This window comes from Etheostoma cragini, chromosome 1 (genome assembly GCF_013103735.1).
Source record: "Etheostoma cragini isolate CJK2018 chromosome 1, CSU_Ecrag_1.0, whole genome shotgun sequence".
Taxonomy (NCBI): domain Eukaryota; kingdom Metazoa; phylum Chordata; class Actinopteri; order Perciformes; family Percidae; genus Etheostoma; species Etheostoma cragini.
Window position 1 is genome coordinate 18,673,488 of NC_048407.1, and position 17,528 is coordinate 18,691,015.

General features: G+C 40.4%; 2 protein-coding genes across 2 annotated transcripts in view; one reads left to right on the forward strand and one right to left on the reverse strand.

The window, feature by feature from the left end:
- Positions 1-10,207, reverse strand: part of mrvi1 (murine retrovirus integration site 1 homolog) — a 34,127-nt gene extending 23,920 nt beyond the window's left edge. The window contains exons 1-18 of the mRNA XM_034874766.1: positions 10,178-10,207; positions 9,656-9,741; positions 9,410-9,529; positions 9,136-9,316; positions 8,288-8,346; positions 8,141-8,201; positions 7,885-8,046; positions 7,099-7,216; positions 6,926-6,976; positions 6,761-6,838; positions 6,622-6,678; positions 6,470-6,529; positions 6,086-6,141; positions 5,485-5,578; positions 5,259-5,390; positions 5,089-5,174; positions 4,101-4,818; positions 2,759-2,882 (exon numbers count right to left, since the gene is read on the reverse strand). Of these exons, the coding sequence (XP_034730657.1) occupies positions 2,759-2,882; positions 4,101-4,818; positions 5,089-5,174; positions 5,259-5,390; positions 5,485-5,578; positions 6,086-6,141; positions 6,470-6,529; positions 6,622-6,678; positions 6,761-6,838; positions 6,926-6,976; positions 7,099-7,216; positions 7,885-8,046; positions 8,141-8,201; positions 8,288-8,346; positions 9,136-9,316; positions 9,410-9,529; positions 9,656-9,674 (2,176 nt within the window). The 5' untranslated portion in view covers positions 9,675-9,741; positions 10,178-10,207. The remainder of the gene's footprint in view (positions 1-2,758; positions 2,883-4,100; positions 4,819-5,088; positions 5,175-5,258; positions 5,391-5,484; positions 5,579-6,085; positions 6,142-6,469; positions 6,530-6,621; positions 6,679-6,760; positions 6,839-6,925; positions 6,977-7,098; positions 7,217-7,884; positions 8,047-8,140; positions 8,202-8,287; positions 8,347-9,135; positions 9,317-9,409; positions 9,530-9,655; positions 9,742-10,177) is intronic.
- A 1,150-nt stretch (positions 10,208-11,357) lies between these two features.
- Positions 11,358-17,528, forward strand: part of ctr9 (CTR9 homolog, Paf1/RNA polymerase II complex component) — a 9,409-nt gene continuing 3,238 nt past the window's right edge. Inside the window, exons 1-13 of the mRNA XM_034872723.1 lie at positions 11,358-11,610; positions 12,773-12,871; positions 13,029-13,268; positions 13,358-13,475; positions 13,560-13,649; positions 13,983-14,239; positions 14,329-14,436; positions 14,528-14,764; positions 14,854-15,072; positions 15,265-15,448; positions 15,927-16,015; positions 16,109-16,294; positions 17,038-17,125. Of these exons, the coding sequence (XP_034728614.1) occupies positions 11,566-11,610; positions 12,773-12,871; positions 13,029-13,268; positions 13,358-13,475; positions 13,560-13,649; positions 13,983-14,239; positions 14,329-14,436; positions 14,528-14,764; positions 14,854-15,072; positions 15,265-15,448; positions 15,927-16,015; positions 16,109-16,294; positions 17,038-17,125 (1,960 nt within the window). The 5' untranslated portion in view covers positions 11,358-11,565. The remainder of the gene's footprint in view (positions 11,611-12,772; positions 12,872-13,028; positions 13,269-13,357; positions 13,476-13,559; positions 13,650-13,982; positions 14,240-14,328; positions 14,437-14,527; positions 14,765-14,853; positions 15,073-15,264; positions 15,449-15,926; positions 16,016-16,108; positions 16,295-17,037; positions 17,126-17,528) is intronic.

Consider the following 17,528-nt stretch of genomic DNA (forward strand, 5'->3'; position numbering starts at 1 on the left):
GAGACAGAGAGACTGGGAGAGAGAGAGAGTGAGAGATAGAGAGATAGAGAGAGAGAGAGAGAGAGGCAGAGAGGCAGAGAGACAGAGAGACAGAGAGAGTGAGAGTGAGAGTGAGTGAGAGAGAGTGAGAGAGACAGAGAGACAGAGAGAGTGAGAGTGAGTGAGAGAGAGTGAGAGTGAGAGAGAGTGAGAGCGAGAGAGACTGTGTAAGCAAGAGAAATAGAATGAGCAAACAAATGGAAAGAGATAAATTGAGTTGTCTGTCCTATGAGGTTGATGCTGGTGACGTGATAGACATCTGAACTACTGTAACTCGTTTCAGGAAGTATCTCAGCCCCCGTCCACCTCTATAACTAGGGGCAACAATAACCTGGCAACCGTTTTGAGTACATGAGGTGCTTGATCTGCTGGTTGAAAGATCTTGGCCCAAGTAAAGGCTATTGTGTCGTCTACTTTAGGCGTTCTCAGGAAAAGGTCAGCATTATTGTGATACCAAGCAAAGGCCTAAACAACAGTGGCTTTATGTAGAGCATCATTAGAGCTGAGCTGTGATATGGCACTTTACTAAAGGTAATTGGATTAGATAAAGGTAATTAAATGAATCAGTATTATTTGTTTTTAATAGGAAAGGATACAGATAAAAAACAACAACCCCTAACTGCTTTTATGTTGCTTATTTGATGGTGCCATTTCCTAGAATGGACTTTTGGAAAGCACAAATCAGAGTCTTAAACTACTTGAGTAATGCAACATTTCACAGCCAGATTTTCCTTCATAAATTATTTATACAAAAGTGGCATCTGATGGGGTGCGTGATGAGATGAAGTTGACAAAGATGTACAGCAGATTCTCAGAGTGTTTTGGCAGCTATGTTAACTTCCACATGTTTGTACTAATTTAACCTCATTTTTACTTCAGACACTGCCAGATATACTTGTGTATGTCTTTTTTATTTCCTTGCTTTCAACCTTAACACAAATCTATCATCAAGAAGCAGACTGTTTACAGCCATCACACACACACACACACGCTCACACATTAGACAACCACTGCATTTCTAAATGATTTACATTCAGTGTCCAATGGATTTTATTTATCACACAAATTGCCTGTCTTCTTTTAAACAGCCAGATCACATCTAAAAACAAGTTTGATTTAAGTATCAGGGATGTGCCCAAAGTTCATGTAATTTACCATATTCGTGTTTTATTAGTGTGAGGTAGATAAAGAGGGAATATAAAAAGGAGGCAGAGTACACCATTGTACTCTAGATGACATAGAAAATACAAAAACACTAGCATGGATCCTGCAGCACTTAAAGACATTTAAAGCCCACATTAATTAAAACATCAGAAAATGTTATCTAATTAGCAACTGTTAAACACAGAGAAGGTTAATATGGCACAACAAATACCATACCTGCCTAAAATCAGCATGTTACAGAACACAGCATGTTAGCAAACTGACATCAGCATTTAGCAAAAAGCACTAGCAGTGCCAAAACAAAGCCTCCCAAAGCTGCTACGTAGTCCTTTGGGAAGTTTGGTCTTGTCTTTTTTTTGGTGAAGTTAGATCACCATATGCCATATTGTGTATGTTGTCGTAAGTTTTCTTTTCGTTTATGCTGTATCCTAAAATGTGTGCTATGATGTTGTTTTGTCTGATTCTTGTCATCACACTAATGTTAATTAATATGCCTTGTCCCTGATGAAAATAAAAGTGAAGTACAGTATTCCTGAGGTAATGATAACAACCATTGCTTGCTATGTGGGGAGAGCTCCAAATACAATGAAACCTTCCTCACATTAACTATGACTGGATTGTATCATACACCATCCACATCTTGGTATAGTTATGCCAGTATATTACCTTTCATGGCAGCAGTGCCACTCATAAAATCGTTCATCCTGCTGCAACAGGTGTGTATGCAGCTTCATCTAGTAAACAAAGTCCACGGCAACATAACACTGGACAATGTAAACTTGTTCGAGAAGACCATAAATTAAACAAACAAGCAGACATGGAGACAACTACTGTCTGTTCATGTCAAATATAATTTCACCCTCTGAGGCCACCCAGAGGTTCTCAGCAACCTCAACGTGGTCCGAGTTCTTCACTGCATCACAGATAAACAATTGCCTTTTTCCTCAGGAAGGAGAATTTAGAAATAATAATAATTGGCCTATGTCTCCTGTGATGGTTTCATTTTCTGAAGCCTGACTACAGAGCCAAGAGGAGGCGCAGAAGTCTAGCTTACTCTCAGACTGCTTGAATAACTATGTGCTGAAAGGTTTTTATGGACATTCTGCCCAACAATGTCAAAAATAAAGTGCCTACCACAGCTTTAAATCCCGACTGTAATGCATCTAAAAGCCTGCACTACAGATCTTAGATTTCTCAGCGTCTTTATATAAACAATTCAAACGTAAATGTAAAGTGGGTTGAAGCTCACAAAGTGTTGTCAATTAAGAGTGTGATGTAGCTAAAAATACTTACCCTTAGTGTGTTTACATAAAAAAAACATTCTGACCTTCCCTCATCTTCCCCACAGCCCCATTTGATAGATAACATACACTCCCTCAGAGCTCATTCTCTCTTCGTCCTTAATGCTCCAGCTGTTGTTTGCAATGTAAATGTCTTCTGTGACTATTTTCAGACATCCTGAGGGGTTACGAACAGAGAAGGAACTAGCTTCAATTCACCTGTGTCTCACAGTGTACCCCATAATCACGATAAAACTGTAATACAGCCATCATACCATTCATGGTTAGCTGTGGAGGCTCACTGACTTCTGGGATTACAGGAGATGGCTCCACATCTGACTCGGCCCAAAACACTGTGACATCTGTTCCAGGATCAGCTGGCAGACTGGGACCTGGAGACTTCAGAAAAGTACTAGTAACAGTTTGATCCCTGCCTTACCGTACATAAGAAACATTAAGAAAGACAACAAATCCAGTGTTCAACTGTTGTAGAGCTACAATTTATTTAATTTCAAAATTTTTAAAAGTATAAGTCACTTTTGTTACATTAATATTATTACATATAATAGTATGAGTGCTACAACTATAAATGTAAGGTTGAAGTCTTATTTTTCGTTCTTATTTTCTTTCCAATGACTGCATGTGAATGTAAAAAAAAACTCCCAAAGCTATAATTAATATGAATAAACTAATAAACCACTATTTATGCAACCTCCCTTGCAACATTCGTTCCCAACCCAGGGGTCGAGACCCCAACCAAGGGTCATCAGTTGCCTCTGACTGGTCATGAGAAGTGCCGTAAATAAGAACATCTAAATTCTGCTACAAAAACTTAGGGTTATTTTTGTCTTTATCCAATCTTTACTATTTTATTTTAAATATTTTTTAGTTTTACTTCCTCGGGTGATTTAAAACGATACAAATTAATCAATGAACGGGATTCAACTAAACACATTTCTCATGTACTGTACCATTTTGAGATACCTGTGCTTTACTTGAGCATTTCTAGTCTTGTAATACTTCTACTCCACTACAATTCAAGCAAATATTGTACTCCATTATATTTATTTTATAACTAGCTACTTTTCATATTTAAATTAATATTAAAAAAATTAAATAAACAATTTAATTATGATGTATTATCAAAGGTTAAAAGACCACATTCCTCCATTTTTGTGAGTGCAAGAGCAAATGGTGTAACCTCAACTTGAAACCTTTAATACTGTACAAGCCTGGTCTACTCTGGCAGTTTTTGTTCCCACTGGAGATGTATAAAAACATCTCAATAGAGCAGTTTGAGATGAAATCTAGATTGCTTTATAAATGAAAATCTTAGCTCCGTGGTATTCATGTTGTCAAATACTGACTCAATTCTGGACACATGACAACAGTCATTTAATTTAAAACATTATTCACATTTTTATCATTTGTTGCGGCTTTTCTGTATTGTTTTAAGTGAAATTTAGTTAAATAAAGATATTATCACATTTTAGCAGAAGCACATACTTCTTCCTTTAACTGATGTGACCTTTTAAAATCAGCGTAATTAAACAAACTACAATGGGCTTTTACTGTTACTGTCTTGAAAAGCAAACACAGATTTGAACACAGACAGACCTGAGTTGGATCTTTTTCTGTGATCCTGGCCTCCAGACCTTTCAGCTGCTCGTCAGTGTAGCCTGCTCTGTCCAGAGCCTCCTCCACCCGCCGAGTAATGCTCTCCATCCTCACTCTCACCTGGCTCACCCTCTGCTCACTCTTTCTCACCAGCTCGGTGGTCTCAAGGGCACTGTTGACTTTCGCCTCCATCCTTCGGAGGGTATCCAGGAGACCGTCTGTGGTCACCCTAATCTGGGTTTGCCCCTGCTCTGAGGCATCTTCACCTGTAACATCCGTTTCCACCGCTGCATTCCTCTTATCCTTTGCAACCTTCTCCACAGCTGTGTCAGGTTCTTCTCTTTCAGTGTTGGTTCCCTTGTCAAGATGAAGACTGCTGTTCTTTTGCTCAGCAACAAACTCCTGTGCAGATCTTAGAGAGGCTTGCAGGAGGCAGACCTGCTCCCTCATATCAGTGAGCTCCTGCCCTGCTTGCTGGAGCTTTACTTGTGTCTCAGATAGCTCCTGGCCCGACTGTGTGTCTTTTGACAGGGCCTTCGCCCCCTCTACACTACAGGCTTTCCACCAGTTCACCACAGACACCTTCTTGGTCTCCTGGATTTGAGTCTTGCTCCCAGTCAGGCTCTGCTTTTGTTCCTTCTCGCAGGCTCTCTGCCGCTCCTCCACCTTCTCCCCTTTCTCCTCCCACACACACTTGTGAAGCTCCAGCTCCTGCAGCCTGAAACCACCATCCCAGCTTTATAAACATCTGCTTTACACGTTGTTATGTCTGTAGTTACCAAGGGATACTTAAACTGCACTTATGCCTGGCAGAGTTCAACACACAGATAGTAACCTATGTGTTGCGTAATGGGTTGCCCATAAAAACACTGTCAAAACCAGAGACCCCTTGTATTAGCCAGAGAAAGCTTCTCAGATCAGAGACTAACATTAACCAAATCCAGTCGGTAACCATAACAGGAGGAAGGGAGATAAAAAACTCACATACACATTGACAAGCTGTTGCTTGATGCTTGTCTGTCGCTGCTGGCGGTGAGGAAAGGGCCTCTCCCGTGTTTCTACAAGAGCACAGTCCTGCGTGTGAGAGAAGAGACACATTTGTACACATACCTGTTGCTGCATGCAACAAATATCATCCTCTTGTGACTCTCTCCTGACCTTCTCAGGATACTTGTTGTGCAGTAGATGAACTATTTCTGCAGACTTGATCCTGTGGATGATGCCCTGAATATCATCACTGTGTGTGTGCAAGGACGGGAGGCTCATGTCGTCCAGAGCTCTGTGATGCTGCTGCAGACAAGGGAGGCAGAGATGCAACAGTCAACGCGAGACAGAATATCAGCACCATGAAAAGATAACCTGCAGACAATTAGTGCTTCCTAACCTGCTGCATGTCCTGCATCTCGCTCTGCAGGGAGAGGTGGTTTGGAGGATCCCGACTGTAGAGACTCTGAGAACTGATACAGTGTCTGTCATACCTGCCAGTAACAGAAAACACTCACTAACTATATATTAGATGAAAACTTACATTTAATTAAAGTTGTATTTATTTTGCAATTCACATGCAGTATTCCCATTTCATGGAAGACGCATTGACAGGAAGCGCACAGGTGTAAATGAGTCAGTTTGAATCAGTTTCAGCGTCCTGGTATTGTGCATGCTTGCTCACTGTCACACTGTCATGGTTTACTGGGACACTTGAATTCATTTTTTGAATAACACCTGCGCTTTTCTTACTCTGAGAAGTCAACGTGTCTGCTGTCTGTTGTGTTGAAATATTTTCTGAATTATACACCCCCTAGCACAATATTAAGTATTGTAATTCCACAATATTATCTTTTTTACAAAACGATGTCACTGGAAAGTGTTTATGCACAACTCTGCCACTATTTCTCAACTTTATGCTTCTTTGGAAAATGGGTGTGAATAGGGGATTTAGTGTTGTCACATAGAATAGATGTAGATGTAGACACAGTTAGAAGTACCTCATAAGAACTTGACGTGAATGTTCCTGTAACCTCATCATTTCTGACTGCACACCCTGCAACATCAGAACGTTGTCAATGTGTTATATAACAACCATTCAACACAATTTAAAACAAATACAAGCATATTCAAGATACAATATACTTCAAATTGTTTTTTCGTTACATATTATAAAATTATGAGGCAAATGAGATCGCTCATGGGAACACTTCAGTCAACACTTTGAAATGCTTGATATTTGTGTTTGCATCACATTGTATTTGAGATTGGTCTCTTTTTTAAAAAATGTACATGATGTAAAGTACCAGCATAACTCTACTCTATATTATATGTCATATATACATGAAGTGTATTTGTTCTTGTCTTTGTGACCAAAAACTTACCTCAATCATGTTGTGATTCTCCACGTGAGAGTTCTTCATCTTATCCATAAGAATGTCTTTCTGCACAGGAACATTTGAAAGTAAAGTTGAGTGACAAACTGAAAATGTGGACAAACAATTTCTTTCTGGTGAAAATACCTAGAGAAACCAACCTTTGTGATTTCTCTGTCTCTCAGCGTCAACATCAACAGGGTTTCCTCGAGTTCGGCCTGTGAACATTTTGATGTTTAACTCTTAGTTCACACCCATCACGCAGAGAAAAACGACAGTGTGTTACTGATCTGTTCCTACCCTCAACTCAGTGTTGAATTTCCTCAGTTTGTTGATGCTATCTTCAGAACACGTCCTTTCAAATGTGAGATTTTCATTCTGTGTGGACACAAGAAAAAGAAAATAAACTTAAGTGTTCTAAAGTAAAGTGCAACCCTTTGGACTTTCATTTAAAATCTGCATCACCTTGTCTTCAAGCCTCCGAATGTTAACCTTCTGGCATTCAACCTCATTGCTCTGAAGATGATGAAAGATTTATATAGTAAGTACTAATAGTAAAAGCAATAATAGTTGCCATGAAAACAAGTTTCAAACTTAAAAGGTAGCTTCGCTTGGAGACTGTTAAGTGTGTGATGTACCAGTTTGGTGCAGATGGTCTGTGTGCGGCTCGCTGTCTCCTGGGCCTCTTTAAATGCCTGACGCGTCTCCTCCAGTTTTTCTGTCAGGGATCTGGCTCTTACTGCTGACCGCTGAGCACTGCACACACCAAAGAAACATCAGGGCTTATTGTTTTATTCACCTCTACTCACATCCAAAACAGAATTGATTTATTTTACATTCAATTCGCCTGCAGCTTCAGCTGGTGAAGTTTTGTGGTTCAATTCTCTGAGCTCAAAATAGTTACAAATTTGCCTGTTTGGTGTTGTAGTTAAATTCTATCAAAATGGCCGGTGTTTGATTAAACATTAACACACGCAGGTCAAATGAACACATATCTATTTGAACATGGTTTTCACAGTCAATATTTATTTGCATCAGGTTGCTTCGAGCATACATTTAAAATTCAGCTTTTAACACTCATAACGTAACATAACTAGCAGCTAAAAGATGTGTGTGAGGGGACCTGATAGAGATCATTCCAAAGTGATCAGTCAAGTTGCATTAAAATGGATGTATGATGTTGACTTTTGTTCTCTCTGCTCCTCTTTGATCATTACATGTGTATTATTTTGTTACAGATTACAGTTTATATGTTACCGTTGTTATGTGTTAACGTTTGTGTCAGAAGAATACACTTCAACAGTTATAGGAAATAATGAAATTAAACGAGACAATAATGTTGTTTTGTGAGGACTTACAGTTACAGTAAAATTCTACACACTATGAGTGAAGTTAAATGACAAAGGAAGTAGTTGATATGTCACCTGGCCAGCTTGGCTCGCAGCTCAGTGATCTCCAGAGTAAGCTGCAGGTTTACGTCTTCACACTGAGCCACTGTCCTCAGCAGGCTGCTGTTCTGCTCGCTCAGCTTGCGGTGAGCGTGCTTCAGTTCGGCCACTGTGCCTAACAGGTCTTTTCCATCACCACTGAAGCCACACAAACAGTTTGTGGTGAAGTATGACAATGCACTCTTTTGAGAAGGTTAACACATGCAGTAATTAAAAGAGTGAAATAACTAACCAGGAACACTGGTGGTTTTCTGAGGAGGCAGCTTTGCCTTGAGAAGCTGAGAAATCCAGTCCTTGAAAGGAAATCAGGTTTAATTGTTCGCCGTTTTATGTGATTAAGACATTTCTGATGAGTCTGAACAAAACAATGAAGGCCTACCATTTGCAGGCACTTTAGAAAAGTCAGGCCAAGAGACATGACTGCTGTCTACTTCAGAACTGAAACACAAGAGTCAGTGGGTTAGTTCACACTGCTCACAGAAAAAGCAGGTTAATAAAAGAATATGAATCGAATTCCCCCTAAATGAGTTTCATACAGCGTTAAAAAATGTTGTAGGTTTTATGGGTCCCATATGAACGGATTATGCTTAAACAGCTGGAAAAAGTTGTCAACAGTAACGTAAACTGAGTGAATACATTGTGTCATTTTTCTTTGGAATTGTTTCCTCATTGCTTGTATTGTTTGCTATATTTTATTTTGTTGAGAAAAGTACTACATTTTTAAAAAGATCATTATAACCTAAATAAATTACATACAAATTAAAGGGGAGGGCCAGAACAGTCATTTATGAGAAGAAAGACATAGATATTAAATATAGATTTGATATTGCACACTAATATCCAGCTCAGTTTTCCAATCCAATCAATGTGGATTAGCAGAAGGAAAGTCATCTTTACAAGTGACCATTACTTTTTATATCTCCACATTGATGATGTTTACTCGCTATTTAAGTAATGTATTGGTTGATTGCATTTAATATAAAATAATTCTATATGATTGTTTTAAATATGTGACACTACAGATGCTTTGCAGTCATCTACATTTGCAGATATTTGAGCACATTTAGATGACTACCTTTAAGCAATATCACAATATCAAGGTAGTCACTTAATCTATAGGTGGGTTTCTAAATCAAGGTTACAAGTCCTGAATATGACGCTTTTCGTGCTTCTGTAATTGAGCCTACACACTTTATAATGGATCCCTCGTGCACAGTTTTTTCTCACCTGTCCTGGCTGCACAGTGCGATCCACTCCCTCATGGTGGAGTGGAAAGTCTCTCTGCTTACATGAGGGTCCTGACAGTCAGGGTCGAGCAGCTGTCGCAGGGCAGCCAGTCTGTCCTGCTCGGCACTCTGAGCCGTCATGGTCTGCAGGTACTGCAGGATCGTGGAGGCCAACACCTCTCCTGCAGACGAGAGAACCGCAGGAACAATGATCAAAATCCCAAATCATAAGATTGTTCCAATCTGTTTCGGTAAAATCAGTCAATGTTGTGTACCTGTGTTGGAGGTGTTACATGCATTATACATGATGTCCAGGAGTTCATGTTCGGAGAATCCACTTGTGTCTTTATTGTCCTCGAGCACATCCCTTGCCCCACTGTCGGCTGACTCCCAAACTAAACATGTAGGGATTAGCAAAAAGTTAGTGTCGTGCACAGGAAGTATACACATAAAGAAAGATAATGAACTGTAAATATTTGTTTGATACTTTGATAATAGAACAAGGCAACGCCAACACTAACCATCATTGCCGTCAGACATTTTGCCTGTTTTCTTCTGAATCCCTGGAGAGCAAATGTGCTGATGGACAGTCAAGTTCCTACATGCCCTGCTTTTTTAAAATAAATATCAAATACAGATCGTTACCTATATTTATTTGGTCTAGAAGCACATATACCAAACAGATAAAAATTGAATCAAACATTATAGTGAATTAATATCTCTTTCTAATATATTTCTCTCTAATCAGTGGGTTACATGTTGCATAAAATTTCTTGATGCCATTTTACAATAAGGTAGAAACATGTGAGGTTAACTGGCTTTCATTGACAATAACAATACAATACTGTAGCATGTTTTCAAGAAAGAAGCACAGTGCTAAACCAAATCTTTACTACTAAAAATTCACTCTGTGTTGTTAACATACATGGATGTTATCACATTTGTTGCGCAGTTAAAAGTGCAGGACATCCATGACATAGTTTCAGACACCACAGACAACATGGGGCAATGCTTCTAAACCAGTAATAAAGATAAATTCTTACTTCTCAGTCCAGAACAGTTCCTCTCAAAAGAAACACAAGATTGTGAAATCACTGTGATGTTTGCAAAGGAAGTCTTTATGATGCCCATTTGATTGTTGTCACTGCTTCAGATCAAAACCAGCTGACATCCCCCTAGCCCCCTCCTCCACCTCACCCCACTCCCGCTAAAATGCTGCCCTGCTGAGGTCTGCGACAATGATGCTGTAAAAAGATTTCAATTCCTCCCCTTTAACACATCAAATGCACAGTCTGCTAAACATTTCAACCACATTCAAACATGTAAGGGAGTAACCTCCCTCTGCCAGTAATTGTCTGGCAAACTAAATTATTGCCAAGCCATTAAAAAATACTAATATTGTGGCTGAAACTGATGGTTCTGTCAATATTGTCTAAAGCCTGTTATTTGCTAGAGACTAATATTACCTGGGGACCTCTAGGTGCTAAATCAATTGAGGTCCTATGGTAAGACAAAATAACGGCCTACATGTTTAGTTTAATTTGTGAACTTAGCAAATTGCTACCAAATCCTACAACACTCACTAAAAACAAACTCAAATTATTCCAGGAGTTGTTAAAAAAATGTTTTTGTGCTAATCCTTTGTTTGTTAGTACTAATAGCCCCTTTTTCAACCGTGTTTTCAATTCAATTCAACTCAAATTGCTTTACTAGCATCAATGTCAGAAATAACAATATTGCCAAAGCATCAAGGATAATAAAGTGAGAAGGAATACATTCATACAATTCATGGGTAAAACAAATTTATACATCTAAGATTAAAAAAATGAAAAAATGAAATCAACAAAAATATCTATCAATCAACTAATCAATCAATATACAGTAAAATCTGTAGTGTCAAATGTAAGAAAGAAAACAAAGACAGAAGCAAACAAACAACAAAACGTGAAAATACAACTGCAGTAGAAGACTAAATGAGAAGGCAGAGTAAACTGTGAGAAGATGAACTACAGATATTACGTGTGGTTTTCACCAAAAAGCATCGTCTATTCACCTCCAGGTATTAACACTTTCTGGATCCCCATCAAGCTGCCTCCCCGGACCATGGTTCTTTTCCTAGGATGGAAAAGTGACGACCTGCTCTCTCTCTTCTTCTGATTGGCTTACCTCAGACCGATCTCCCTTCACACGCCTAAAATCTAACCAATCCAACTAGTGAAGGCAAGAAATACTAGCCATTCAGAGGCAGAGTAGGGCGGGTTATGCCTTCGCCGTCCTGGGAAACGCAAATTTGCTGCCCGGACACCATTTCCGTGGCACGTATGTTTGTTTCCTGTCGGAGGCATGAAGTAGCTACCAGCAGACAACGGGCTGGAGATTTTCTATTTGTTTTTAATATCTCTAACTCAAAGTGGATTTTTCATCAGTCAAGATGTCTCGGGGCTCTATCGAGATCCCTTTACGGGACACAGATGAGGTAAAACTCGTCTAATATGTAAACGTGATTTGTTGTGCTTGTTTGACTAAGTGGACCTCGATGTTAATGCTAACTCTAGCTAGCATTAGCTAATGCTCTTTACACTAGAGCGGAGTATTTAATGTAGTGTAATGTCAGCGTTAGATATTTAGCTAGATGTTTGCAAGTCAACCCGAAACGTAAACGCCAGTAATGTTTGGAGCAGCAAGTAACGTAATAGACGTAACGTAAGTTACGTTAGCAAACAGTATTACTGTCTGCAGAAATATGAGCTCAGGCTTCTAATACAAGTTAGAAGTAACGTCAGAGCTGCTTAGTTAGTTCGTTAGTTTGCTAGCTAGTTAGTAAGTTGAAAGAGATTGTTATCTGTGGATAACGGCCCTTTCAAAGGTAACTATCATTCTTTTTTTTATTCCTTTTTTCGTTCAGTTCAATGTTTATTAAATTACGTTGGTAAATTATTTCGTTTTGTTGCAACAGAAAGGCAAAACTGAGTACATTTCAATATCACACCGCATATTTTCCTCATATCGCGTAGCCTTAGTTAATAGGTCAGTTATTATGCATTCTGTCATTGCATGATTATTATCATTAATATGGACGGGGTGGATCAACTATTAGAAATACTTCTCAGTAAAACAAAGCAATTCAACAGCAATACAGCCTCCAACATGACTGTACAGTTGCCAAACGGACACTAAACAGTATAACATTCATTAAGATAGGATTTAATGCAGCAGGGCTGTTTTTATTAGACTTTTTGGGTAAACTCAATGGAATGGATTAAAACAAAAGACACATACTGGAATGTCAGTAATGGCTAATCTAGGGAATTAAATAACATAAAGCAAGGTACTTTAATATGTTGATGCAAAAGTCAAAATCCATGCAATGCCAAAAAGCAATCGTGCACGTTGATTTGCAACATCACCCAAAACGGTCTAATATACCCAGAGATACTACTGGTATAGGCAGCACAGTATAAATGGAATTGTTAAAATTCTGATGGTTGAGGCTCAGTCCTTAGCACGGCTGCCCGGGTTCGAGTCCGACCTGCGGCCCTTTTCTATGTCTAAACCCCATTCATGACTTAAAGGACACATGGAGTGTGACTTTTGTCAGACGTTGATGCTCAATGATTTGAACAAATCGTGTCTTGCAGGTTATCGAGCTTGACTTTGACCAGCTGCCAGAAGGAGACGAGGTCATCAGCATCCTGAAGCAGGAGCATACACAGCTGCACATATGGATTGCTTTGGCTGTGAGTCAATGGAGCAGCCGTGGAATATCTCTCGAGAATATAACTACTTTCATTACATAGAATATTAGCTTTATGAATAAATTGAGCACAATACAAATATCAAATGTAAATGTATTCCATCAGTTTTAACAGTGTGTGCGTTCTGTCTTTTTTTTAGTTGGAGTACTACAAGCAGGGCAAAACGGAGGACTTTGTCAAGCTTTTAGAGGCAGCTCGTATCGATGGAAACCTCGACTACAGAGACCACGAGAAGGATCAGATGACCTGTCTGGACACATTGGCGGCCTACTATGTCCAGCAAGCACGTAAAGAGAAAAACAAAGATGCCAAGAAAGAACTCATCACGCAGGCCACGCTGCTCTACACGATGGCAGACAAGATCATCATGTATGATCAGGTGAGAAAAAATTGATGATGAGAGAAAACTGCGACTACTCGACTAACTTTGCACTAAAAGTAAACATAACGTGCTCTTGACTCACTCAGAACCATTTGTTGGGACGAGCCTGTTTCTGCCTGCTGGAAGGAGACAAGATGGACCAGGCTGACGCTCAGTTCCACTTTGTCCTCAATCAGTCCACCAACAACATCCCGGCTTTGCTCGGCAAGATGAATATAAGAAATAAGACATTAATATTGACCACTGTGATTGATTCCCTGAAATAATCACACGGTTGTTGTTCAACAGGTAAGGCCTGCATCTCCTTTAATAAAAAGGATTACAGAGGAGCACTGGCATACTACAAAAAGGCTCTGCGTACAAACCCTGGCTGCCCAGGTAAACATGTTACCTGTCCCCTCCTCAAAACAGAACCCTGTATTTGTAATTACTACTGTATTATTACATTTATTACTACTACTACTACTACTACTACTACTACTACTACTACTAGAGTATGATCAAATCTGTTAATGATACATTAACTGAAAACAATTATTTGACATAAACAAAAAAATAAACTTATTGGATTAAGATCCCTCCTTAGGTTTTAAAAAGATGTGACACCTGATCAGCCAATATTTTCCTGCTATTGTTATTGCATTTGTCCTACTAAGATATGTGTCACAGATTATTCCTCATCCATCTTCTGTCTTGTTCTTGTGTCTCTAGCTGAGGTAAGGCTGGGGATGGGCCATTGTTTTGTGAAGCTCAGCAAACTGGAGAAGGCTCGTTTGGCGTTTGGTCGAGCCCTGGAGCTTAATTCAAAATGTGTGGGCGCTCTTGTTGGTTTGGCGGTGTTAGAGCTCAACAGCAAGGAGGCGGATTCCATCAAGAACGGAGTGCAGCTCCTGTCACGGGCCTACACCATCGACCCCAGCAACCCCATGGTGCTCAACCACCTCGCCAACCACTTCTTCTTTAAAAAGGTAGTTACTGGTCTGGTTTGTCGTTGAAATGTCGTCACAGTTCTGCCGTGCCATTCAACTATTATTTACACCTGTGTGTTTTCTATCAGGATTACAGTAAAGTGCAACATCTGGCCCTCCACGCTTTCCATAACACAGAGGTCGAGGCCATGCAGGCTGAGAGCTGCTACCAGTTAGCTCGCTCGTTTCACGTGCAGGTAAAGACCTTACTGATCCTGAGGAGGCGTACTGTTTGTTCAGCGTTATCACTTTACGTCTCGGATGTCTCTATTCTCTTTGTCTTTTCAGGAGGACTATGACCAAGCATTTCAGTATTACTACCAGGCCACTCAGTTCGCCTCGTCCACCTTTGTGTTGCCCTTCTTCGGCCTGGGGCAGATGTATGTGTATCGAAGAGACAAGGAGAATGCGGCACAGTGCTTCGAAAAGGTTTTGAAGGCCTACCCCAACAACTACGAAACAATGAAAATTCTGGGATCTCTCTACGCAACATCTGACGATCAGGAAAAGAGAGACATCGCCAAAGTATGTACAGGATCCAGTGCAGATTATTTGATCACATTTGTAATCCTATGGCTTATTTAGATGTTTGACTACACTCAAAAATTCTCTAGGGTCATTTGAAGAAGGTAACGGAGCAGTACCCAGATGATGTGGAGGCGTGGATCGAGCTGGCTCAGATCCTGGAGCAGACGGACATTCAGGGAGCATTGTCTGCGTACGGCACAGCCACACGCATCCTGCAGGAGAAGGTGCAGGCCGACGTTCCCCCTGAGATCCTCAACAACCTGGGGGCTCTTCACTTCAGACTGGGCAACCTTGGAGAGGCCAAGGTAGCAAATACTACACAGAACGGCACCCCAAAATAGCTGTAGCACTTGGGAATTCATTGGATATACAGAACATTACCTGGTTTCTTTCACTGGGCTATTTAAAAGTAGTTTTTATCTATGATCATGATGTGTGCCAAACAATGTACAGTATATTTAGTGTTTTAAGGATGGGTTATGTCATCTCTCCTACAGAAATACTTTCTTGCCTCTCTCGAGCGGGCCAAAGCTGAAGGCGAGCATGACGAGCATTACTACAACGCCATTTCTGTCACCACCTCCTACAATCTGGCCCGCCTGTACGAGGCATTGTGCGAATTCCACGAAGCTGACAAACTCTACAAAAACATCCTGAGAGAACATCCTAACTACGTGGACTGTAAGTATGCACCATTATACGATAAAGTGAGAGCCAGTGTCGCTACCCGATTTAAGTCAAGTACAAACGTGAGTTGCACATACGTCACTTTGTGACAAGTAGCCTACAAGATGCTACCGAGAGACTTCTGTAATGTCAGTACAGTAAAAATGGACCTACTGCTAGCTACAAGCCAGCAATCAAACACAACAGAGGCTGTCAATTGAATGGCTTTTTGAACGTTGGCAATAAAATAATCATAGATAGCTAAAACGTTTTTGAAATGAATTCCATCTTCTGTTATTGTTTGTAATGACAAAAGTTATTATAGTTATAAAGTATTTTATGGATTTCACCAATTTCAAAATGACACGTTATGCCGTAAGCCGTTTAAATCTGAGCATGCGCAACTCACATCTGCACTCGGCTTACATCGGGTAGTGACAGCAAGAAGAAAGAATGTACTGTGTGAAGAACCGTTTATATCTTTGGGCCGCAGGTTATTTGCGTCTTGGAGCAATGGCTCGCGACAAGGGGAATTTCTACGAAGCATCTGATTGGTTCAAAGAGGCCCTGCAGATTAATCAGGTATTTGGTCACCTGTGTGAATGTTATCAAAGTTGCATAAAAATTCGATGTCAAACTCTCTCCAACATTTTCTGACTGTTCTGTTTGGTGCAGGATCACCCGGATGCATGGTCGCTGATAGGGAACCTTCACTTGGCCAAACAGGAATGGGGACCGGGTCAAAAGAAGTTTGAGCGCATTCTGAAGCAGCCATCCACACAGAACGACACCTACTCCATGCTGGCTCTGGGTAACGTGTGGCTGCAGACTCTGCACCAGCCCACCAGAGACCGGGAGAAGGTACAGTAATCGCATCACTAACGGCCTTTTTTCACTACATGGTACCTACTCGACTCGCCTTTTTTGGTTTTACAAAAAAAAGTACCTGGTACCTGCTAAAAGGTACTTTTTTTAGTACCACCTCAGTCGAGGTTCCAAGCGAGCTGAGGCGATACCAAAAGGTGACGTGAAAACCTGCAGACTGCTGATTGGTCGGAGAGAATTGTCACTCTTCACCGCGTCATCTTTGCTGGCGACAGACGGGGGGGGTGTCTGAACAAACCCGCCGTGTTTAGCTAAGTAGTTTAGCCAGCGGTGTTTGTTTTTTTTGCTGCCCTCCGGCTTCTTTTGAAACAAAATTTGTCTTTTGGCAACAGGCACATACCGAGAATCAAAAACAACACACCTTCGACCTTCTGTGTGTGTGTCCCGTTAGGTCATTTTCTTAGGTTTCTTATACTGTCTATGGTTAGGTCACGGCAGTTTCCTGCTTTGATGACCAGCCTCGCTCGCCTCCCGCGTGAGGCAGTACCGTTCTGCAATGGAAAAAGAAGAATGGGGCAAGTTGAGTAGGTACCATGTAAAGGAAAAATGCAATTATTGCGCGATGTAGCGCTTCTGCTTGTTTTTTCTAAGTGTTTAGGTATTAAGTTGATGAGGACGTATCCATGATAAAACACCGTGGGGAACTCTGAATTGAACAAAAAAAAAGAAGGGAAATAATAGATCCCCAAATGGAGTAAGTGTGTTGTTTGTCTTGACAGGAAAAGAGACACCAGGACCGAGCCCTGGCCATATACAAACAAGTCCTGCGAAATGACGCCAAGAACCTTTATGCTGCCAATGGCATCGGTCTGTTGTGTTTAATATTGTCTTCTTCTTTTTTTCGTCCTTCCCACTGCATACAGTTGTGTTCGAAATAATAGCAGTGCCTCAACAGCAGCAAGAAAATCACTGGTTTTATTAACATTTCAAACTCTATACCCCAGATAAGTTTCTGGGGGGTAAAATAAAGGTATAGAAAACCAACAAACCCAACAGGACAGCCATGCATACTGTGGATTCTGTGAAATTGAATGATTAACTGAAAAGGGTGTGTTCAAAAAAATAGCAGTGGTGAGTTCAATTAGAGAGGGCATCAATTAGGGAGGGTATTCTGGGAAAAAAGGGTGTTATAAGGTGATCCGTATTTAAGGATCAAGACAACTGGCATGCTGGCTGTGCATTTCTCCTGAAAAAACAATGAAAATGGGTC